The sequence below is a fragment of the Humulus lupulus genome, chromosome 1 (assembly GCF_963169125.1).
Source record: "Humulus lupulus chromosome 1, drHumLupu1.1, whole genome shotgun sequence".
Lineage (NCBI taxonomy): Eukaryota > Viridiplantae > Streptophyta > Magnoliopsida > Rosales > Cannabaceae > Humulus > Humulus lupulus.
The window spans coordinates 91145162-91171736 of NC_084793.1; the positions used below are offsets into that span (position 1 = coordinate 91145162).

A 26575-nucleotide genomic window follows, 5' to 3' on the forward strand; every position below is an offset into this window, starting at 1 on the left:
ATGGTAGTGTGATTTTGCATGTTTTCACACATGCTCGATTATTACTCGATGCTTGCTCGATATAAGCTTGATGGTAGTGTGATTTTACATGTTTTCATGCATGCTTGATGTTTACTCGATGCAGGCTCAATGGTGTGCATTTTCATTCTGTATTTTGGTGTGCTCAATGGGTATTGTTTCTTACTCGATGGTCGTCAAAGCATACTCGATGGCATCCTCGACGCATGCTTGATGGTTTTTTTTCTAGTTTTTCAGCTAATTTTATTTGTTTTTTTTTATTTCAAGTTCTACTGTTTACTTATTTGTTTCTTACAATGGTGTTTGCGAAACAGATGGTAGGAAATGGTATTTTAAGGATGCTGAAGGTGAGGTGATACCAATAGAGAATGATGTACTTACAACTACTTGACATACTGCATGAGACATTTCAGGTGGATAGAGAGGTGTATGAATTGAAACTCGAGGTGTCGTACGTATGCGGCGACCAACCATTTGCCCCGGTTCAATTGAGGAACGATCGTCAAGTTCATGTATTCTTATAAATAAGCTTGAAATAACTGATAGCCTTATGTGTGATTCTAGTTAAGAAGAATGTCATATCAAGTTGGGTCGTTGTAGTCTTCACGAGGTTTCTTAGGAACGATCGCATCCACACGAGGTTTCTTCCTGGTTGGGTTGGTGTAGTCTTCAAATTTCTTAGGTTTGCATCTTTTCCTCTTGGCCAATTCAAACTCTACCCGAGAAACATCCCTAGGTTCTATAATAACAACACTTGGAGTCCCAGGATCTGCTGTGAGTACTATTAGCGGAGGAGTGCCTATGTCATGTACGGCAAAATCATCCGGGAGGTCAAGTGAGTCAGAATCAGAATCATTCTCTATCGTGTCTCTCCGAAGATCTTGTACAAATGTCAAGATCTTATTGACAACATCCATGATGATCGCCTGGTTCTGTAGGACGGTATCCTGACAACTTTTGTCTCGCTGCAACCTCTCCAACACTTCCCATAAATCAGGTTGATCAGGACTGGGATATACCGATAGGGTTGGGGCCAAGGGTGTGGGGCAGATGGGGGCTAGGGTATCCTCATCATCAGGGCCAGCATCAACGAAAATATTGGCTGCCTTTGCAACCTCAGCAGCTATCTCCGCCACCTTCTCAAAATCAGTGGGAGTTTCATCCTCTTCTTCTTGGCCCAACCTAGGATACAAGGGAGAATCACCCTCAGTCAAAGCGCTATAATAATCTGTCTTTGAAGGCTGGGGCTTCAATATGGACAACACAACCAACTGCGTCAAATACAAAGAATTAAGTTAGTTTGAAACCACCAAAGAATAATGTATTTTGACATAATATAGAAGAACTTACACTCGTCTTCTTGAACATCAATGCAAGGTCGGCCTTCGAAATAGGACGCTCCTTATTGCTCAACCAACTGAGCATCCTTGGAAACTGGTTTCCATGGCTAATACCATACTCACGTGCAAACTGTTGGATGGCCTCATATGCCCAATACTGAAATGCAGGGACACAACCATACAAACTGTATTTTGCTTCTTTCTGTTTCCCCTTAACTTCTGTCTTCTTCTCATAGTTCCTCTTCTAATGATGCATGTCTTTTTGACATGCATCCATAAGCTTTTTAAAAGACACCATCCCCCATGGGTAAGTAAAGAAGTACTCAGTTTCCTCCACCATCTTTAGCGAATCTATCCAGACATTAAACTTGCCCTCTCATGCAAGTAAAACCCCCTCAACAAAGAAACATATGCCCAACTTGTAGGCATCTTCAACTACAGTGCAATTTTTTAAAGCAGCCTCCAAATGCATTATCTTCACCATTTCTTCATCTTTAAAGTTCTCCTTGATTAAGCCGTCACTAGTCAGGTGGTTTTTCAAATCAGTCTCAGATGGCCCAACACTAAAGTTCAACCCTGTAACCAGAGCAAACTCACCTCTACCAAATCTACAGGGTCTAGATCCCAAATGGAAATGCAACTCAATCTCTTTGTTGCAATGGATCTTGCGCAACATTAATTGATGTATGAGAGATACAGAGAAGTCCAACTTCTCAGCCACAAAAAACTATTTGAAAGGGCATTGCTTCACCGTTTCTATCAAATCGAGCTCCTCAAACTTGTCATTGATTGTTTTAAAGTAACCATTACCCCTGTATATGACTCGACCAAGAAATTGATTAGTTAAGGGAAAAAGAAACTTCGGCATCTGCAAGAAAAATATATAATACAGTTAAACAGAATCACATGAAAAATCCATCAATAAACATACATGCAACCATCGAACCCCTATCGAGTACCCATCAAACTAGAAACCTGACCATTTCCATAAAGAAATACCCCATCAAACCAGCCTACAATATCCATTGAACTACTATCGAGTTTGCATCGAACCACTATAGCAATATCTTGTACCCCAGATGGCCTACCTTATCGAACCCAGACAACACCCCTATCGAAGACCCATTGAGTATGCATCGAACCCCCTAATTGCCAACTCGGTCGAGCTAATATCGAGAATGCATCGAACCCTACCTGCCATGCACCTGGGACCCCTGAGGTCCACCCTATCGAACCAACCTCGAGCATGCATCGAATAACCATCGAACCCGCTCTTGGAACCCCTAATTTCCTACCCCATCGACCATGCATCTGGAACCCCTTAGTGCCACCCCCATCGAACCAATATCAAGCATGCATCGAATCACCATCGAGCATGCACTTGGATCCCTTAAATGCTAAACCAATCCCCCCATCGAACCAACATCGAACCCCTATCGAGCAACCTCATGAAACCCAGAAAAATGCCCAACAATTCATTCTACAATTCCCACTATATTCCATACAAAAATCCCAACCACAAACAACAATCCATACACAAAACCAAAAAAAAAAAAAAACACAAACAATCCTATACTTTAACACTAACAAATCAAATAAAAAATATGTCAAGAACTTACCTTTGTACACTTGAATCTCGTGGGTTTTGGTCGAGGTCGACGGAGACAAGAGACGGAGGCTTCAGTTTTAATGGAAGCTTCGACCCTTCAGTTAATGGAGAAAGGGAGATGCGACCCTTCAATTTTAATGGCTATGGGGTTTGACGAAGAAATGGACGGAGGTCGACGGAGGCACGGTGGTTCGACGACGGCGAGACGGGCTGGGTTCGATGGGTTTCGGGCGGGGGAGAGCTGAACCGAGAGAGTGAGGGGGGGGGGATTTTTATGGCAGGGGCATTTTGGGTATTGTTAACAAATTTGGCATTATTTTGAAATGATCAAAGAGCCTAGTATTTTTTTGACTTAATACCCCTCATTAAGCATAAAAGTTCAAATTCCCCTTATTGGAAAAGTGTTAACAAACAAAACTGTTAAAATCAAGAAAAACTATTAAATACACACTTTTTATATATAACGATGATTTTAATATCCTAGTATATCGATATTAATTAATTTTATTCTAAAGTTATATTGATTTTTTCTTTATTTTTAATTTTATTGGTGTATTATTTTTCCAACTCAATATATATATTTTTTATGGTATGGTATATCAAATTTGGTATGGTTAATATTATTTTAAAGTTACTTTATTTTGTTATTATTATTAACTTGGTATATGCATTGTTTGTGCTATAATATATCAAATTTCATTATTGTTATTTAATATTAATTGTTTTTGTTGGAAAATAAAAAAGAATGAAGAAAGTTTATGGTATGTAAGTTTATTAATGTTATTCGTGCTTTTAAAGTAACTCATGTTAGAATACTGTAATCTGAATTTAGCCCTAATTAATTCAAGAGAATCAAACAATAAATAGCCAAAGGTTAGCGGAAGCGTACCGGAGTCCATTGAATCGCTTGAAAAAGGGTATGATCTTCCAATTTTGCATCAAAACCTTTGAAGCCTTATTTTCCTGATGATGGGGATTCAGGGTTCTGAAAAATACGATACGATGCAAAAATGGGGACCATTACCCATTATATTACCAACTGCCAAAGGAGTTAGTAATATTTATTAACTATTTCCAATTTGGCCCCTCATCAAATTAGAAATTGTCTAATTGGTATCCACATATTAAAATCATGACAAACATACCCTTAAGTCATAAACTTTATTCCAAAATAGACCACATAAATTTGACTTATTTTATTTGATGACCCAACACACATTTTATATATACAATTGTGACCCCAATAAATTTCTAACAATCTCCCACTGGGCCACATATTTATATATATAAATGTGTTAACCTTATTGAGCTCATAACTTTGTCATCATAACCATAGGCATATGCAATCTCGTCCATTAACTATATCAACATAGGATCAAAGCGATTTTCGTTGTATCAATCACAACTAAACCCATCAATGGTCACATACATCAACATAGCCAAATGACATAGATCAATCATGATAATGTGGTATGAAAATTACATGCATGGTGATCTATTCATGTCAATTTTCAATTGGTCCTACTTTACTTTATAGAGATCAAAACTTTAGCTTAATGTACAAAGTGAAATAAACTTAATAACATAAAGTCTGATCAGAAAAATATCTAAATACATAAGTTTCATGAAACTAATAAAACACAAAGGATAATAAAGACAAACTCCCACTGAATCTAGATATCCTTATACTCTAAAACACCCATACGAGCAGTGTGCTCACGAAAGATCTTGGGTGGCAAACCCTTAGTAAGGGGGTCTGCAATCATGGAGTTTGTACCTAAGTGTTCTATACAAATCTGTCCACTCTGTACCCTTTCTTTAACAACAAGGAACTTGATGTCAATATGTTTTGACTTCGTCGAGCTCCTGTTGTTGTTGGAATATAATACAGCTGATTTATTGTCACAATACAACTTAAGTGGTCTTTCTATTCCATCCACAATGCGCAGCCCGGTGACAAAATTTCTCAGCCATATACCATGGTTGGATGCCTCATAACATGCAACAAACTCTGCTGCCATGGTAGATGAAGCTATGAGTGTTTGTTTTGCACTCCTCCATGATATAGCTCCACCACCTAACAGATATATGTAGCCTGAAGTGGATCTCCTACTATCTTGGCATCCCGCAAAGTCGGAGTCAGAATATCCAATGATCTCAAAGTGATCTGACCTCCTATATGTGAGCATGTAATCTCTTGTTCTCTTCAAATATCTCATAACCTTTTTGGCTGCTTTCCAGTGATCAATTCCTGGATTGCTTAAGTATCTGCCTAATACTCCAACAATGTACGCTATATCCGGACGCGTACAAACTTGAGCATACATTAGACTCTCAACAGCTGAAGCGTAGGGAATCTTTTGCATTTCTTGAATTTCAAGGCTTCCTTTAGGGCATTGCTTAAGACAAAATTTGTCTCCTTTAACGACAGGGGTATCACCTGGTCTACAATCTTGCATGCCAAACCTTTTGAGTACTTTATCGATATAGCTCTTTTGTGATAATCCAAGAATACCCCGAGAACGATCTCGATGTATTTGAATTCCTAAAACAAAAGAGGCATCACCAAGATCTTTCATCTCAAAATGCTTAGATAGAAATCTCTTGGTTTCGTGCAATAAGCCTATATCATTAGTGGCAAGCAATATGTCATCGACATATAGAACTAGAAATATGCACTTACTCCCACTAAACTTGTGATACACACAATCATCAACATCATTTATCTCAAAACCAAATGAGAGAATCACTTGATGAAATTTGTGGTACCATTGACGGGAAGCTTGCTTGAGTCCATAGATGGATTTTTTTAATTTGCAAACCATATTCTTTGGGTCACCACACACAAAGTTTTCTGGTTGCTCCATATAAATTGTCTCATCAATGTCGCCATTGAGAAACGCTGTTTTAACATCCATTTGATGTAACTCAAGATCAAAGTGAGCAACAAGTGCCATTATTATCCTAAAAGAGTCTTTCGATGAAACCGGAGAGAAAGTCTCTTTATAATCAATGCCTTGTTTCTGAGTATAGCCTTTTGCTACAAGACGTGCCTTAAACCTCACCACATTACCATTTTCATCCCTCTTGGTTTTAAATATCCATTTACAACCAATTGGTTTTACACCTTCTGGTAATGGGACAACTTCCCAAACTTTATTGTCTTGCATAGACTTATTCTCTTCATTCATGGCATCATTCCACTTTTGAGAGTTGGAACTTTTCATGGCTTGATGAAAGTTGATTGGATCATCTTCCATCATTCCAATGTCATCCTCATGTTCTTGAAGATACACTATGTATTCATCTGGATTAATAGCATTTCTTCTTTCTCTAGTGGATCGTCGCAAAAGCACTTGTTCTTGAGGTTGTTGAGTTTGTACCTCTGGGGTTTGATTGACTATGTTTGGTTGCTCTTGATCTAAAACTTGATCAATATCAGGATTGGAATCCTGAACATTGTCAAAAGCAACTAATGGAATAGAAATCAACTCATCTTCAAGAAGAGTGGTTGATTCTAAATCCTCCTCAAAAACAAAGTCCTTAACCGTATTTCTCCCCCCAAACTCAATATCCTCAAAAAACTTTGCAGTTCCCGTTTCAAATATATTCTTTACTTTGGGATCATAAAACTTGAAACCCCTAGATCGCTCAGAATATCCAATAAAGTAGCTGCTCACAGTTTTGGGTTCCAGCTTCTTTTCATTTGGCCTATAAGGCCTAGCTTCAGCTGGACATCCCCAAACGTGAAAATGATTAAGACTAGGCTTTCGCCCCGTCCAAAGCTCATAAGGTGTTTTTGCAGCTGCTTTAGTTGGTACCCTATTCAAAATGTAGGCTGATGTCTTAAGTGCCTCTCCCCAGAGTGATTCTGGTAAGGTTGAATGACTGATCATACTCCTTACCATATCTTTAAGAGTACGGTTTCGTCTTTCAGAAACACCATTCATGCTAGGAGATCCCGGCATAGTGTATTGTGGGACAATTCCACACTCCTCTAGATATCTGGCAAAAGGTCCTGGACGTTGTTCACCTGATCCGTCATATCTACCATAGTACTCACCACCACGGTCAGACCTGACTTGCTTTATTCTTTTGCTAAGTTGATTCTCAACTTCAGCCTTAAAAGATTTGAACACGTCCAAGACTTGAGACTTTTCATGAAGTAGAAATAGGTACGCATATCTCGAGTAATCATCTATGAATGATACAAAATATTGTTGACCATTCCAAGAAGGTGTAGGAAATGGCCCACAAATGTCCGTATGTATCAACTCTAAGACGTCCATAGCTCTTTTCGCACCTAATTTCTTTGTTTTGGTCTGTTTGCCTTTGATGCATTCAATGCAAACATCAAAGTCTGAAAAATCAATTGAATCCAAGATTCCATCAGACACAAGTCGCTCAACTCTATTTCTAGAGATGTGACCTAACCGTTTGTGCCATAAGGAACTTGATTTTTCATTATCTATTTTACGCTTAGTACCACGTGATTCCACATTTAAGGTTTCATTATAAGAAGCAACGGTGTCAAGCAAATATAAGTTGTCATAAACCATAAGAGAACCAGTTCCAACAGTATTTGAATTAATAGATAAACTAAAGCAGTTGTTTCCAAATGAACAACAATAACCTAATTTGTCCAAACAAGAAACAGAAACCAAATTCCGCCTAAATGACGGTACAACAAAAGTATCTATTAAGTCCAAATAGTAACCAGTACTTAACAACAACCTAAAATGCCCTATTGCTTCCACATTCACCGACTTGCCGTCTCCCACATAAATGCTTCTTTCAGCATCACTTGGCTTTCGGTAACTCAGGCAACCCTGCATTGAAACACTGATGTTAGTAGTAGCACCGGAATCTAACCACCAAGTGTTTCTTGGTACTGAAGCTAAATTTACCTCAGAACAGACCAAAGTAAGAAATGTACCTTTCTTTGCTCGCCATGCAATGTACTTAGCACATTCCTTCTTCACGTGTCCTTTCATGTTGCAAAAGAAACAACCACCATCGTTGTTGGCTTGAGTTTCTTTCTTATGTGCTGGACCCTTATCATTAGCAGCCTCATTCTTCCTTTTCTTGCCCTTATCTTTAGAGGTGCTTGCCAAATGAGCACTTTCAGTCTTCTCTTGCTTCAATCTTTCTTCCTCTTGAACACAAAATGAAATGAGCTCATTAAGAGTCCACTTCTCCCTTTGACAGTTGTAACTGACCTTGAATTGACAGAATTGTGGAGGAAGAGAGATAAGCACTAAATGCACAAGCAAGTCATCCGAAAGCTCAAGCTTTAGTGCCTTCAACTTTGAAGCAAGGTGAGACATTTCCATAATGTACTCCCTTATGTTTTCCTTGCCCTTAAACCTCATGGAAATAAGTTTCTTTAAAAGAGTACTTGTTTCCGCCTTATCGCTTTTTGCAAAGCGTTTCTCAATTTCAGCAAGGAAAGTTGTGGCATCGGTGACCTCCTCGGACACCGCACCCCTAAAAGCCTCAGGTATGCCGCGCTTGATGATCATAAGACTCATGCGATTTGAACGATCCCACTTCTCATAAATCCTCCTTTGCTCGGAGGTACTAGCATCTGTAAGAGAAGCAGGTCGATCCATCCTTAATGCAAGGTCAAGATCCATGCAGCCAAGAACAATAAAAATGTTCTCCTTCCAGTCCTTAAAGTTACTACCATTAAGGACCGGCACTGAATTAAGATTAGCAGATACAGTAGCAACAGCTGAAAATAGAACAGTACAATTACATAAATAACATGCTCATATAAGAATCCAAATAAAACAATAAATTCAAATTATGGTTAATCCCATCTCAAGATACCAAACACATCATTAATATCAAGTCTTTGGACAATAATATTAATTGTAAGCGGTACTCTTGTTATAGCGATCAAACATTGACAATAAATTATGTCAAATAATATGCAATCTTTGGACTAACATATTATTCACACAAAAATACATTATAATTGTCACACATTTATCACCATATGTATGTATGAAACTCTGTCAAATATTAACTTACCTTTGGGTCAGTTAATAAACACATGAATTACATACACACAATTATCTTAATATTTTTATTAAATTAATCTACACAAAAGAGATCACTTTGGTGATATTTTGTTTCAATTAATTTAACTAAATATTAAATATCCTTAATAAATTCTAAAACCAAAATTTGAATTAAATTGTTACTATATTATTTCAAAATTAATAAACTGTATATAAGCAATTCCTCGTATATAAAAAAAAAAAATGCTTACTGTATCAAATTCTCCTCAAATATAAGCAATCGCATTACAGTATCAATGGAACCAATGATTGTTTTTTTTTTTTTTTTTTTTATGATTACTTTCATATATATATATATACACATTAAGGAATCCTTTGTAAAAGGATACTGTAAAGGATTGCAAATAAAAAAAAAAAAATTCATACATATAGGGCATGTAGTCGACAGATTGTAATCGACAGGTAATACATATTCATACATATACACAGTAATCGGCAGACTGTATATATTACTTATATATATATATATTCATGATTAGCAAAATCGCATATGAACTAATAAAATATATATATATATAAAGGATTGCAAAAATAAATTTTATGGAAGATCAATACTATCATTCTCAAGAATTAATTCAGGGATGCTCTGGTACCAAATGTTAGAATACTGTAATCTGAATTTAGCCCTAATTAATTCAAGAGAATCAAACAATAAATAGCCAAAGGTTAGCGGAAGCGTACCGGAGTCCATTGAATCGCTTGAAAAAGGGTATGATCTTCCAATTTTGCATCAAAACCTTTGAAGCCTTATTTTCCTGATGATGGGGATTCAGGGTTCTGAAAAATACGATACGATACAAAAATGGGGACCATTACCCATTATATTACCAACTGCCAAAGGAGTTAGTAATATTTATTAACTATTTCCAATTTGGCCCCTCATCAAATTAGAAATTGTCTAATTGGTATCCACATATTAAAATCATGACAAACATACCCTTAAGTCATAAACTTTATTCCAAAATAGACCACATAAATTTGACTTATTTTATTTGATGACCCAACACACATTTTATATATACAATTGTGACCCCAATAAATTTCTAACAACTCAAGCATGTGTTGCACGTGCATGATCAACACGTGTCGAGTCTCGCACTCCCGCTATAAGCTATATGAGTATCTAGACCCACCGTCACAAGGACCAACCGTGAGGGTCTGACAAGAAAGCGAAAACCTATGATCAAAGGGGAACTTAAGAGATACATTTTGAGCAGGATGCACACCCCTCGATAGGAAGGCTCACCTTTCCTTGGGAAATTCCAAGATAACGGGTACCATTGACACGCATGCCCACCTACCTCTGACATAAGTAGCGGTCGCACAAAACGTGTTATCCCCTCCGTACAGTCGATAAAGCGGATTTTCAGGAAAAGGTGAAATCTACCTCAAAAAAGAAGAATGAGTCGCCTGATGAATCCATGCAAGTCCCCATGAAACTTCAGCTCATTACGCCCCTCAACCCCTCCGAGTGGCTGCTCGGAAGGCACAAAGTCAGTTGTTTCATGCTCGACACGCAAGTCATGGTCCATAGGCTGATTCTCAACCTTTTACTTGGTAATTGCTTATGTAAACCCCAGGGTTACAATTTGGTTAAGAGGACTAATATAATTTAGCTCTAATGATAGAGCTCTTAATCCCCCAAGCCACCTATAATTAGGATTGTGGCTTCATTTGTAAGGGATCAAATCCTTGGTGCATGATAAACACTGCCAAAATTTTTAGAGAACTTGAACCTTGCAAGTTTTTCATCCTTATATACAATCGACTCATGTACTATAGGGTTAATTAATAGCCAAAAAACGTTAAAAATCATTGTGTTCTTCCTTTTTCTAGGTGTCATTTAGCAATTCATGTCATTAATGAAAAATCGTGTAAACAACTAGCATGGTATATTAGTTTTTTATAGTTTAGTATATCAGTGTTGGCTCGGTTACCCTGCACCTAAAATGTGTATTCCTCTACCTATTCAAGTAAGAAAAATAAAAAATAACAATAAGAAACTAAATTTTTGCAGTAGCTTTGGATGTCCACATCCCAGAACTAGTAATCTTTCACCCACTCAAAGAAGAAAACAAAATTTAGAATAGCTTATGACACTCATGTGCCTAAAATGGGCACCATCTCACCCGTTCAATGCAGAAATACAAATTTGGCTAATACTTTATGATGTTGAGATACCCAAATATAGGTGCCCCTCACCCATTCAAGAGAAACACAAATTTAAGAAATATAGCTTAAGGTGCTCCTCCACTTATTCAAAGAAATTGAAAAGAGAAAATATTGTATATTTTTATCATGATAGCAGTATAGAGCATTGATACGCCCAAAAATGGACATGAAGAAAAAAACACAAATTAAATTTGGTGCCCTTAGTCCCATTCCAAGAAACACAAAAAAGAAATATTGTACATTGTTTTGCATGGTATATTAACTTTCTTTTACTGTAGTATTAAATTTTGTTCATAATAATTAATATCTATTTTCTTTATATTAAATTAAATTATAAAAAACCACACTGCTACAAAAATTATATGAGAAGTCAGTTATAAACTGGCTTCTGAACGTGACCAAAAAATTAGATATTCCATAGACAACCATATATATATCAAAGACAAAAATAACTATATCGATGGTAAACAAAATCATATCAGAAAGAAAAAAGTATATACTGACCAAAAAAGTAGATAACTGATCAAATAAATAAACGAGCACATATACCAAAGTCAAACATAGATATATTAGAGGCCCAAAATAGATCTAACATAGACAAACATAAATATACCAGAAACAAAATTAGATATACTGATAAGTTTATTTTTTTTTATATTGTGGAACATCAGCTTCGAATAATTTTATTTTAAGTTTATATATTTTTAATTTGATGATATATGATTTTGTTATTAGAGTATTTATGTTTGGTAGTATATATTATTAACAAGATATATATATATATATATATATATTTGGGGCTTTGGGGCTTCTCCAGTACACCCCAAAAAGGGGTTACCCCTTTTCAATATTTAGTACCTTGGTGTAAATTTTTTTATGATGGTATATATTATAGTTATTTAAAGCATCTAAATAATTTTTAGTGTTGAAAATCAAGCTCAAATAGGCTATTTTACATTCACATAAAAAAATTGTTATGCGTTTATTAAATTTTATACCCTTGTTTTTTACACTGTAAATTATTCAGAATTTCTTAAAAATTTATAGGATGCTCTAAATAATTATAATATATACAATCATAAAAAAGTTACGCCGAAAATTATCTAGGTACTGAAAACAGGAAGAGTACACCGATGCACCCCTTTTTGGGGTTTGTACTTGAGAATTGACCTATACATTTTAAGTTGTAGTATATCAATTTTATTTTGGTTAGATATTTTCTTTTTATTATAGTATGAGAAATTTACATAAATATGGGAAAAATAAACATAGTTTCTATATTTATGGGAAAAAATAATTATACAAAATATGGTAAGTTTTGAAAAAAAAATTAATATGGTAATTCTATAGAATATAAAAAATAGATCACCATATTCATAAATACACAAAACTCTCGCTCACTCTCTTTTTCTCTCCATCACACATATCTCTCTCTCTTTTCTCATTTCTTCCTCTTTCCTCTCCCATTTGGTTCTCACATCTCAGCCCTCTGCCGGCGATGCTACCTCTGCCCCCGCCCCCGACGACGACGACGCACCTCCGCCCCTGCCCCTGATTGCGATGTACCTCCGCCCCTCTTGTTATTGTTGTTGTTGTTGTTCTTCTTCTTCTTCTTCTTCTTCTTCTTCTTCTTCTTCACATGTGATTTTGCATTTTCAAATATGATTTTGCACTTCATATTTAATTTTTTTTACTTTTAAACCTAATTGTAATCGGTTACAGTCACGATATGTTCTGATTTCTGGGTTTTTTTTCCAGATCTGTTTAAGTAACCGTGTATAATGACGTCTAATTCTTTTTTATTCATATCTGATTTTTTTTTTAGATTTAGCTGTAACCAGTTACAATAACGATTAATTTAGAATTGCTTGCTTAGATCTGATTTTGTTTTCACATTTGACTAAGTAACCAGGTACCATGGCGATTGGTTTTTTTTTTTTTTAGATCTGAATCTGTAACCAGTTACGATTATGACTAGTTTAGCTTTTTTATTTGTGATCCTATTTGTTTCCAGGTCTGGCTAAGTAATCGGTTACCATCTCAACTGGTTCTTTTTTTTCAGACCTAGCTGTAACCAGTTATCTTCGCGATCAATTTAGTTTATTTTTTTCATACCAGTTTATTTTTTTTTCCAAATCTCACTAAGTAACCAGTTACAATTTAGTTAATATTTTTATAATGGTACATTACTAAAAAAATCCAAAATTATTTTTATTGTTGTAACTAGTTACTACAACACACTTAAAAATAAAACTGATTTTTATTGTTATAACTAGCTACCATACATCACTAAAAAAAATTGACATTGGCACAAGATTACTATCACAAAAAAAAATCAAAATTATTTGGATAGTGGTAATCAGTTACTACAGATAAAATGTTGATTGAAGAAGATAAAAAATAGAAGAAAATAAGAAGAAATGGGAATAAAATGTATGGTGATGAAGGTCTTAGATTTTTTTCTTCAAAGAATTATGTAAAAAAAATATTTTATAAAATAGGAATGATAAAAAAATAATACAAATAGATTAAAATTATAAAAATAATCTCAAAACATATCAAAGCAAACTACTAAAATGTATAAAAGATAAAATATGGTATACAAATAAAATTTTATAAATATATGGGAAAAAAACTCCCACAAAAATGTAAACAAAAAAAATATGCAATAAAAAACTTAAGAAAAACAAAATTTTTCAAAATTTAGGAAAAAATCACATATATGATTTCCTCTTAATAGTATATCATTTTTTGTGTTATCATAGGCTTTTATGGGTAGAATACTCCTTTTGGTGTTTTTTATGAAAAAAAGTTGATGATATATTTTCTATTTTATAAAAAACATTGTTTGAGGTTATATAATGGTATATTTATTTTAATTAACAATTACACTAATTACTTAAAAAAGTAGAATTTGATCAATTATATATGAATTTTATATACTAAGATTCTCATAGAAATATATCAATAGACTAACCACCAATATAAATATATTTTTTGTTTAAATTATAGTTTGAGATATTTTTATATATTTTTCAACAATACTTTACACAAAATTATATTAAAGATAATTATTAGAATTTGAATACCTACTAATAAATGCCTAAATTTTAACTCATAAATCTTAAAACAAATTAATATAGTTTTAATTTTATATTTTATAATTATTTTAATTATAAAATAATAAACATTCAAAAAAAAAAAAGACTTTTATTATCATTTTAATTTATATATAATTGACAAATAAAAATTTATTGTCATTATTAATATTAAAATATTGAGTTTTTTATCGTGTCGTGCTTTCGGGCTAGTTTGTTTGTGTTTTCGTGTCGTGCCTTGGGGCTTGTTGTGTCATGTTGTGCTAAGGCCCATGTCATGTCATTCCAATTTGCAACTTCGTGTCGTACCTGGTCGGTGCCCATATTTTTTTCGTGAAGTGTCGTACTTATGTCTGTTTCGTGCCGCGCTAAAAAGACGAACTCTAAATGAAATACACATCACGTCTTTAAATATAATTACAAATAAATTATAAATATATTTAAAGAAATCATATTATTTAATTTAATGATATTCCTTTATTTCTTTTATCTCTATCATGCTATCGTAAGATAAACACTACCAGGAGAGTCTAATTTTGATTTTAACCAAAGCAATAAATATTGGATTGCCAATTTTGGGGGGTCAAGCAAGAATTAGATCTGGTCAGACCATCCCACATTTTAAGTGTTTAGGCTTAGTATGATCCATGTGTGTTGTACCAGGCCTGAAATTAGCCTCTATTTGGGTTCAATTATTTGATACTAAATTAGACTTTATTCAATACCAATCGCTCTAATACTAGCAATAAAAAGTGGACATAGGATTTTGAAGTTTGAACCATTGCCTCCTCTCTAATAATTAAGATACTAATTATTGTCTATATTTTCAGCATACGACAACGTGACATGAATTATTATGTCATTCAACATACGATAACATGACAGGAATACCATGTTGTTTAGCCTTCCTCGAAGGCTGGAGCCTGATACGTGTATGTCGTTCTTTCCACTCCTAGAGAAGATATTAGGCCAACAGTCAAGAGCCATCTCCCGAGAACCTAGTTAGGAGATGAGCTTATAAAGCTTCTCGAGCAGTGACCAACTGGCCAAAACACCAAGAGCCCTTGCTCCGAAAAAGGAGAACAATTTCCAAGTGTCAACCAGGGAGACACTTGGGACCACAAACACTTGTATGATATCTAGTGGTGGCAGGGATCGTGCTGTCAGTTCTGTACAGACGGCAAAAAGAACGTCCCACGACATCGCCTAACATGGAAAAATATGCAACTATCATTCTAACATTACCATGGGCACTTTTCCAATAAAGTAGTGGGTTTGACATTCTCATATTGGGCATGTCAAATATCTACTGGGGCCCACCAACTTATTTAATGTATAGGAAATCTTTATTTATAGATAACTAATCTCATAATGGAAATGGATTATTATAATCAGCTCTTATTAATAAGCTTAATCCTCCTCCTCCTCCCTACACCCCCCAACCCCCTAAATTCCAAGAGTAACACTGCCTAAATTTCAAGAGAACTTGAGCTTTGGTGCTTAATCCTCCTTCTCCTCCAATTAATAAGCTTAATCCTCCTCCTCCCCGCCTAGACCGCGTAAAAACCATGTGTTTGATTTTCTTATTCTTTAAGCTTTTATTTAATTTGGTAGTTGACGAAAAAGCTAATCAACATTTTGGTGCTTTCATTAAGAGCTTGAAGAAAGCTAAAGTTCAACAATGGTGAATACAAGAAACCGGTCAGCTGCAAATGACGACCTTCCACCTGCACCTGGCAGAGAACAAGGACACCAACTTCCCATGGGCATCCTGGAGGTGGCGGATAACGACGCAAATGACGGAGAAGGAGGAAACGACGATTCTTCACATTCCACACAACCCCAACAACCACCAGAAGTTGCAAAAGAATAATGTCGTCGCCTTGCAAGAGGTGGTTAAGACTCCTTAGCACATGTGATGGAAGAAATGGCTAACACTACAAGAAAAAACAGTATTCATAACACTTAAAAACTGCTAACCGGGACTATTGATAGCACTTCTGAAAATGCTAACATAGCCCCTGTTATTAAAAGTCCAGTCTTTTCTATAACATTTTTTGAATGTTATGTTCAGTGTTATCTTAAACTATTCAATAACACATTTTTAGGTGCTATAATATTTAAATAATAACATTTAGATAGAGTTTTTGGTTATAAATTTGAAGTTTAATCTTGTACTTTTTTCATAACACTTTTCAACTGTTACATTTGATTATTTTGATAACATTTTTAGTTTGTTATATTATATAAACCATAACGATTTTTTATGCTTATAATTGTTGGTTTTTATTGATCAAATCAGAGATTATGCGCAGCGGAACAACAATCAAATTGTCAGATTAATCCCATAAGATTTCTAGATCTACTTCTTCACACTCATATATATATTGAATCAAGGACAAGAATAGAAACATTACCTCAGGTCCTTCCTTGCTGCTATCTTTTCGTATGGCTAAATCCTTGAGATCTCACACCAAGATCTTCCAAAATGTTCTCAGTCACCCAAAGAACGAGTGTGGGCTCGCTATACAAATAATAGGCAATAACTATTTATCAGATATTCTCAACACATGAGATCTGATAAAGTTTGGACCTAGTTTTTGTGAAGAACAATGACATTTGTTTTTGTCACTGATCTTTTTCTCTGAGAGAATCCTAGATATTTTTCTATCCCTGAAAACTTATGTTCTGTGAAAACTGATATCCAATATTTAATAATATCCAATATATTAAAATATTTGTTATTTTAAACAAATTCAAAATAACCGATCAGTTATCAGATTTTTGTTTAAATAATAATATTTTAATCATATTAAAATATCTCATTATTTATTTAATATTTAAATAACTAAAATTGTGGAATCAAGGGACTCAGTCCATCTCTTATGCGTGTAGCACAATGCCTGTGCACTGTGCCACACGTGTACCACATGCATGTGCAGGCATGTGATTTTTCCCAATTTTATTATTATTTAAATACCAAAAATCCCAAAAATAAATTAATTCAAAATTAATTATATTTTTGTTAAATCAAATAATTAATTAATTCTTAATTAATTAATTACACATAATTAAACAATAATTATGTTTGATACATAGAAAAATATTTTACTTATCACATAAGTCATTTTTGCCCAATTTTTGTATTTGCCTTTGACTGTGATTGTTCGAGCCTTTCTAGGGACCATGGACCTATAACATTAAGCTCCAATAAATTGAAACTAAATAATTAAACTCTTTAATTATAATAGTTAATTTATTAATTCTGATATTACTCCACTATAAATTCAGAACTGCACTCTTTATGTTATAGATATACTTTTACATAAATCTTTTTCTTAAGTCGTCCATTGATATAACCATCTTACAATAGTTCAACCCTCTAATTAATTAGTTCATAAATTAGAATGGAAGAATTACCATTTAACATTTCTAATTTACTTCTTATTCCTTAAGTACCATTAATTCACTAGTGAATAATTAATCTATAATCTAATTATAGATTTGAGCTCAAAATCATTCAGTTCCAGAATTAACCCTTAAGGGAACTAATATACGATCCGTTAGGAAAGATTAGATTATGTATTGTTGATACATGTTCCCAGCCATCCATGATATTAAATCTCCAAAACAAAAGTCATTAGCCTCATTCTTTGAAGAGACCTTAACGAATGAATCAAAAGATTTAATAAACATGAACAGGAGTTCATGAACACTCAGGATTAAGGTTGATCTATAAATGATCATCAGTTTTGATATGAATTACAAGTCTTTATTGTTAAATGGTTTTTGGATAAAGACTTTAATTCACATCGGTCCATGTCATATATAATCATATTATATAAAGCACCTTTACCGAGATGTCTTTCCACATCAATAATCCGAATCTAGATTATTTGTATCATAATGATACTCAGTAAACCGTACTTACAACTACAATTAAAGAATTCCATAACTTTAATTTGTTGTTGTTGACTATTTTTATTCATTCATGTGATCTTAATTCTCTCGTACTAATACAAGATCACATCCTCAATAATGAATATGGAATTTTTCTGATATTTACAAAATTATTCAAACAATAATTTAACAATCTAAATATAACAATAAGAATTAAACCATTGTATTTATTTATTCGCAAAAAAAAAAAAACAAATTTCTTTACATGCTTTTAGGACACACTCCTAACAATAATATGTTTCTAAATCATAACATATTAAGGTTTTTTATTGTGATAATGGTACTTATAAGTTTTTTTTTTAATTAAAAGATTTTCATTATTGTATTTTGATAAAAAAAAATCAAAATTAATCATAAAATATAATTCTCAATAGATTGATAAACCATAAGTATTACATTAAACAATAACTAATTCAAACTCTGAATGTGTCTATTTCATGAGATCTTAGTTCCAACTTAAGTTTGAAAGCATAACATAATAAAGTTTTATAATCTTGAACATTTTTTACTTCAAAAATGAAAAACAAAAAAATTACAAGATACACAAAAGTAAACCATGCATGAAACTTGATCCATCCTTCAATTCATCATCCTTTGTGCACTTGTCTTTGTTGTGAGTCCATTTGTTGTGCACTTGTCATATACCTGTTTCCCTTTCTTCCACAGGTCCATGTGTAATCCTCTTTGCAATAAAGCCAGTTGTAGTCCACAAAAGGCCTATTGCTGTCAAGCTTATGTTAAGCTCCAGTCACATCTACACACCTGTAATATTCGAGTGTAATAATGGAATCACACTAGCAATTACTTAAAGTGGTAATTCTAGGGCTTTTATAAAAAAAAAAAACATAACCAAATTGCCTTGTATTAATTAAAAATGCATGAAAGTTGTAATTCTAGGTTTCTATGTTGGAAGTAATGAAATTATAAGATTTTATCAGTCAATCCAAGTATAGGTGTCAGTGTGTGCCTATGCATGTGTGTAATCGGTCACTTGATATATTATGTCACTGCACAATATAGTATCTGATAAAACTGGAAGATTAGAACTTATTAAAGTGGCAGCTATAGTCATCCATGTTGCATTAATGAAATTATTAGCTCTTATTAAATATATCTGTATTATACTTTCAAAAGCATCAATCAAGCAATCAAAGAATATGTACTATTATCTGATAGAAGTGTCAAACGTAAGCATGAAAAATCATAGACAACCTATGACTTCAATACAGTAATGTGTATAAAAAGGAAGAATGAAAAGGCTAATAAAAGCAGACATTACATTCTATGATATCCCTTTGGGTTTGGTTGACAAGTCCTGGAAGTGATCTGAACCTAAAACAACACATATGGACTGATCTGATGCATCTAGTGCCATCTAACACTTTCTTAAAGATCATAAATTTTCACCTAAAATATTATAGATATATATATATAAAAACATATATCCTACTAAACAAACAGTAAGTTACATGATTTACCTGAGAAGTTAAAGAGGAAAGAATACTGAAGTCGCTGTACTGGCCAGACGATTCCCTCAATAACTTTTTCACACCAGTAGAAACCTCCTGTCAAGATAAACTAAAGCTTAATATACTTAAACAATTAAAGTCTATAAGAATGCTGCAAGAAAATCCCAAACAAAAATACTAGTTTCTAGTTACCAAATAGAGATTAACAATTTTCAAATAAATATGAATTACAATATAGAGAGCAAACCTTATTTACATTCAATCCTAATGCCTTGTTTCCTTCATCCAAGTCTTCCAACTTTTTTAATCTTTCACGCTCCAACTTTAGTGCAGCTTTTGCAGCTTTAGTAATGTCACCTACCACCAATAGCCCCTTTCACACATCAGATAACAGAAAAATTCTTAAAAGAGTACAGAGAACATGAATAAACTGAAAAAAAACAGAGGGGAATACAGTGGAGTGTCAAAAATGAACTATTGCCAAAACCTAGCTGATCTTTGTGAAAACTAGGGCTAAACTAGATTTTTAGATAAAAGGGCAAATTATTATATTTATAGATCAGTACAAGGTTGCTATATTTGCCTGGTAGCCAAATTACCTGCTGATGCTGAATTTATTGGTTTTTCAAATTCAGATTCCTTGGCTTTGGCTTTAGTTTGCAATCCTAAAGCTTCCTTCTGAACAACAGCCTGGCTTGACGCTTCATTGGCCTCCCTTTCAGCAGCCTCTTTTGCTTCTCTTCTCTGAGCTTCCATTGCAGCTCTATTTTCTTCTTCAGCTCTGAGTTTTGCCTGCATCAGAAAATACTTTTATTACTAACAACAGCATAAAACCAAGATAATATACCAAAGCGCATTAAGATTATATCAGAAGAATATGTGAGAATAATAGAGGACTGTGACAACCATCTTTAGACATCTACCAAAAGAAATGAATAATCTGGGCAAAGTCAACAAACCTCAGCTTCTGCTTTGGCTTTTTATTGGCGGAGTTTTTCTTCCAGGAGAGCTTTCTCTTTTCTTTTGGCCCCTTCATAAGCCGCATCACTTCTTATTTTCCTTTCTTCTATCTGGGACCTGAGTTCATGGTCCCTTTGGATAGCAGTCAAGTGATTATCAAGTGCTTCGACACTACAGATGATGACCCAAAAATTAGAAAACAGAAAGTCCAAATCTGACTTAAACAATAAAAAAGAAGAAGGAGATGAGAAAACATTAAAATTCTAGGGAAAAAAAATATCAAAAGCATGAGCACTTCAATGAGGGGAGGCAAAAAAAAAAAACAATACAGCATTATTAACGAAGGAATTGCAGTCTTACATTTTTCTTCCATCAAGTATGGCTGAATTTCAAGTGCCGACTCATTCTCAGAGTCGTCATCATCACTAAGAGATAAATCAAGAAAATACAAAGTATTAATAGAAACTAGCGAGATCTCTAACAATCAATGCGATATCACATACCATAGAAATATCATAGAAGTCTGTCATGAATACACAACAGCTGAATAAAGCTTTTGATGACAGAATAGGGATGCAAAACTTGAATTGATAAATGGAATATAAGTAAAGGAAAACAATCAAGGCCAGTTAAATGCATACCTAACAACCATATACTTCACACTAGTTAAAACAGAACATTTCACAAATGACAAATATGGAATAGAATATAGAAATAAGTTGAGACAACTGTAGTTATATAAATATATATAGAGAGAGAGAAAGAGACCTTTTCTGAACTATGAGGCCTTGAAAGTGAGTATCAAAATCTGAAATTCCAGAGCTTAACTAGTCAGAATCCATTGATGCTTCTGCTGCTTCAGCAACGCCCAAAAGCTTTAAACACTCATTCCAACACTCAGCACCCCTCCATAGAAGCTTAGCTGCAAGACCATAATACCCAACATCATTAACATCTTACATGAACACCCTATTACATTAACTGCGAATTTTCTAAGAATTTGGCCAACTAGAACTAAATAAGTTAATCACAAATTTAAATGTTGTATTTATCTTTCCTGAAACTTCATAGAAAAAAATAAAAATACTATTCAATGCAACGGTACCCTAGTCACATTGAAGTCCCCGCTGTTACAACACCATCCCCACAGTCCCACCTCCATGGTAACATCTGCAACAACAGAGAAGGAAAGAGAGAGAATGAGATCGTGGGTGAGAGGGAAAGAACTAAATCTGGAGACACAAACAGATGTACATATATCCTTGTATATATATATATAATACCTATACATGAAATAAATACATCAAAATAGAACAACATCAGAGCAGAAATAGAACTAAGAAAACTTAAGAAAAAATAGGACAGAAATGGCAAAATAGACAATGAGAGTCACTAAGGAGGGACAAGTGACTAGCATAACAACCAAATAATAATCGCACCACACTTAATTCATAGTAACTGCTCTTTAAAAGTTCTATGCATCTGCCTTTATATAATATGCAATGTCCTAATGGGAATTTATATTTGGAAAGACAACCAAAGAAAAAAAGTTACTTTTTGTAAACAAAAGTAGACCCTACAAGCAAACAAAATTAACAGAAAACAGATGAAAATATTGAATACACCATAACAGATGGAAATACTCATCACAAGCTAAAATGACATGGTGAAAACTTATAAGAAATCAAGCTATAGAATCATGCCTTGTGTAGTCATGATAGCAACAAAAAGGATTATGCCAACAGGTTGCACCTTAAAAAAATGCCAAGCTTTATGCATTTTAATTTCTCATTAAGACCTGGCTAAAAGCATTGAAGCAATCAATACAAAATATTATATTACCACTGTGTCAAAAAGCAATCAGTTGAATATTTATATTAGATGAAATTAGTGCATAAATGATCAACTCTTAATAATGGACCCATTCTAAAGATACTTTCATCTTTTACCAAAACATTGATAAGTGCTTATAGTAACTCTTAAAAAAACCATATTAATTATCAAAAGCATCAAACAAAGAAGCCTAAATATGATTTTGATTAAGAGCTTATCCAATTTTAGTTTAAGGATCAGGTTGTTTAGTTCTACCTCTTTTTATGAATTCCTACTTTGTAGGACTCAGCTAAGCGGCTGAAGCTATATATAAACTCTTGTAATTCTTTTGTTTCTTAGTGAAGTGGATTTAACAATGTTTTAGTGTTTCCTTCCTTAACCAGCTTTACTCGTTATGTAATCTTCCTTCATCTTATTGTTTGTTTTATCATTTTATTCTTCTTTTGATGATATGATTTTGACAACTTGTAAGTTTCAAATTAACTTCATAACTATTACTAATTTTTTAAAGAAAACATACTAATCTATATACTAAAATTTATCAAAGTGCACCAGACACTGTATAAGACTAAAAATATTCATGTCCAGTCATTTCTACTGAAATCCAGTCCAAAGGTTTATTTAAATAACTAACTTCTTCGTGTGACTGGATAATACATACCACAAGCGTAAAGCAAGCAACTAATGGCATACAGAACAGTTAGCTGAATACAATAAGTTGTCCCCCGAAACCTATGCACACAAAGGAGCCAAAGACAACATATTATCAGGCAGTATAAAATGCTCCGAACTTACTTGCATTTTGGGTGTTGATCGCAGCCAATAAAGTAGCCGGCACCGAATCGACTGACTTTAAAAACCAATGTGCCCTCAAAACAGCTAAGAAGCAAAACCATGAAATAGACTAATTAAAATTTAAAAATAAATAAATAAGCATTTAATTAGGCAGCATAGACATTCCCCATTAAAGAGGAATAATAGAAATCATGCCCCCCCTAAAAAATGATTAGCGCCAACCTTGAAAAGGAAAAAATTTAAAACCATCTAAGAACCATTATGCAAAGAAGGAAAAATAAATGTAGATAACTTTTGAAATGCAATTCAGAAATGTAAAATAAAGAGGACAAGAATATTTCTACACAATACATTTTGCATAAAACTTTGCTATTACTTAATGTTGAAATTATCATTGATTCTAGGTGATATTACAGCCGTATTTTACAGCTGTGATCAGTTATTAATTTTCTCATTTGTAATAATGCTGATAGTATGCTATCAGAATATATCTTTATAAGCAATTAATTAGGAGAAAACTCTTATATATTCAACCTTAAATGAATGAATAAATTGCCTGCATATGGAAGCGAATTTTCAATTATCAAATGGCCAAATTCTCACAATCCAATTTGGTTGTATCCTCAATTAGACAAGCACCAATGATCTCCATTTCATCATTACAAAAAAAGACATAAAGGTAGTGTGAAAACATAGTATTTCAGGCAAAAAAATAAGTAATAAAATAGAAGAACAAATTTACAAAACATGCAAAATTTAAATCTAATTTCATTTCTTTTCACTTCTGTGATCAAGAACCTAAAATATGCAAATGAAATACAATTGCAAAAACTGATATGCAAATAATCATAGTTTAACTTTAAGAGAGTAGAGCTTCAGATCACACTTATAACAAAAGCTTAATAAAATCAGATAATAGAACATGCATAAATCAAATCTAGACAATCCTAACTTCATACAAAAAAAAAAATACAGCAAAAAGGACTAAAGGAGAGGTAACTACAAAAAGACCAACACAAGCAATTCTAACCATGGTAGAGACTAACTACAATCAGTTACAGGAAGAGTCTATATTAACAAACCAAACAGTAATACTAACAGAACTAAAGACACTAACAAATACAAATAGTAAAGTATTGACTAAGTGTTTCCGGCAAGAGAATACTCAATAGTTATATGGTTAATAAATTTATTAATTAATTGATTTTAAAATCACTCTTCATTTACCTAAAAGTTTCATTTACTTTCGGTGAATTAATTCCAAAGTGAGTCAAGAATCTCAATCTATCCAGTAGTTTGAATAAGTATATACCTTACTTAACCCTTCATATTAGTCGTGCATGGAGGCATTCAAACTAAGGAAAAGCAACTAAACTCTAAGGCACACTGTGACATACAGAACATGAAAAATTTCCCACAAGCCCCAACAACTAAACTCTAAGGCACACTATGAGGAATAACTACTCCAAATCCATGATTTAAAACACTTAGATTTAACACAAAAGAAGTAGCATGAAAGCAGAAATGAAAAATAACAGAGAAATTAAGAGAACACAACTAAAATTACTTGGTTACAAAACTAGTTCTCACAAACACAGCTCTCTCGAGAGACCAACGAGCCTATATATATGAAAGTCAGGATTTTAGAAATAATTCCAACACAAGCATATATATATATTGATAATATTCAAAATGGTTTCTTGATATTAAATTGAAATCTGAAAAAAAAAAAAAAAAACAAATTATACCTCACAGAGACAAACGGAGGTCTCCAGTTCTTGCTCAAAGCCAGCGGGAGAGATAAACAGAGAGGGGGGGGATGAGAGACTCAACGACTACAGCACGGGCGTGGTCGTGGTGTGCTTCAGTTGCGTGAGTACCGGCGTGAGGGAGGCTTCAGCAGGGGTGTGGTTGTGGTGTGGTTCAACGACGCGAGGGTTAGAAAGCCGAGAGAATATGAGAGAGCGAATGAGAGAAAGAGGAAGGGAGAGAAAATGAGAGAAAGACTGAATGCACTGAGAGATTAGGGATTAGGGATTTGAGACTGAATGCACTGAGACTGAATGCAATGAGAGAAAGATTGGTAGAGATTAGGGATTTGAGAGAGAGAGAGGCACGCTGGTAGAGATTAGGGATTTGAGAGAGAGGATTTACCAGAGAGAGGCACACTGGTAGAGATGCACTGAGAGATTAGGGATAAGTTTTTTTTTTTCATTTGCTGTTCTCTTTTGTCAATTTCAGGCGACAAAAAGTGTTTCATTTGCCGCCTAAATTTTTTTTTCCCGTGTCTTTTTTTCTCCGTGTCTCCTATCAATAGCACTTCTAAAATTATGTTATATTTTAATGTAATATTTGAGAAAAATTGTTGTAGTGTAAGACTCCACACAAGCGGAAGAGAACCCGCTGAGCCTCAGAACTGTTGGGAATAGTGCCCTTAAAGCAATTGTAGTTGACTAATATTTTAAATGAAATAAAAAATTGAATTGAATTATTATATATAGACTATGTTCAATATTATGCTTATAATATTAAGTAAATATAAAAAAATTCCAATATTTATCTATGTGGTCTTAATCTCATATTGGTATGAGATGATAGAGATTAAGATAATAAACTTAAAATAGTTCGTAGTCAAATAAAATTATGGAATCTTTAGATTAATTACTGCTAGTACGGTTCTCTAGTATTATGAATACAGGTGACCTAGATCCGGGTCACTAGTGTGGTAGGACACTTTAGTGAATGTACTTTATATATAATGATATATAGAACTGGATCAGATGTGATTTGTTAATACTTGTTTAAACACCGTTTCATAGTATTAATCAAACGATGATCATATATATGATGATCTTAATCCTGAGGTTGCTATGAACTCTTATATATGTCATCTAATCCTTTGATTCATGCATTAAGGTTTGTCATAATGATTAGGCTAAAAACAATTGTTTTGGGGACTCAATGATATATATGGCTGTGGATATAGTTTAACAGATATGAAATTTAAACCTTCTTACAGATTGAATAATGGTTCCCTATTGGGTTGACTTTTGGAATTGAAAAGGTTATGAGTGCTCACGTCGCAAACTTGTTGTGACACAACCTTCAATAGTAAAGCCAATGGTACTCTAGGAACAAGATATAGCTAAAAGGGTAAAACGGTAATTTTATTCCCTTTTAATTATGAACCATTAATAGAGGATTAAAGTTGTATGTAATTATTATATCAATGGAC

The 26575-nt window shown here is 33.7% G+C and overlaps 1 protein-coding gene and 2 long non-coding RNA genes across 3 annotated transcripts; all 3 read right to left on the bottom strand.

The window, feature by feature from the left end:
* Nucleotides 1-7525: 7525 nt before the first annotated feature.
* On the bottom strand, nt 7526-7989 carry LOC133814430 (uncharacterized). Its single transcript, XR_009884786.1, has 2 exons — nt 7904-7989; nt 7526-7796 (listed from the first exon to the last, which is right to left on the bottom strand). It is a non-coding gene; the product is annotated as an uncharacterized LOC133814430 (long non-coding RNA).
* A 118-nt stretch (nt 7990-8107) lies between these two features.
* On the bottom strand, nt 8108-9744 carry LOC133818227 (uncharacterized). Its single transcript, XM_062250982.1, has 3 exons — nt 9735-9744; nt 8187-8701; nt 8108-8122 (listed from the first exon to the last, which is right to left on the bottom strand). The coding sequence occupies exons 1-3, from the start codon at nt 9742-9744 to the stop codon at nt 8108-8110; spliced, it is 540 nt and encodes a 179-aa protein (XP_062106966.1).
* A 10485-nt stretch (nt 9745-20229) lies between these two features.
* Nucleotides 20230-21690, bottom strand: LOC133814435 (uncharacterized). Its single transcript, XR_009884787.1, has 4 exons — nt 21481-21690; nt 21073-21137; nt 20712-20883; nt 20230-20544 (listed from the first exon to the last, which is right to left on the bottom strand). It is a non-coding gene; the product is annotated as an uncharacterized LOC133814435 (long non-coding RNA).
* Between the last annotated feature and the right edge of the window lie 4885 nt (nt 21691-26575).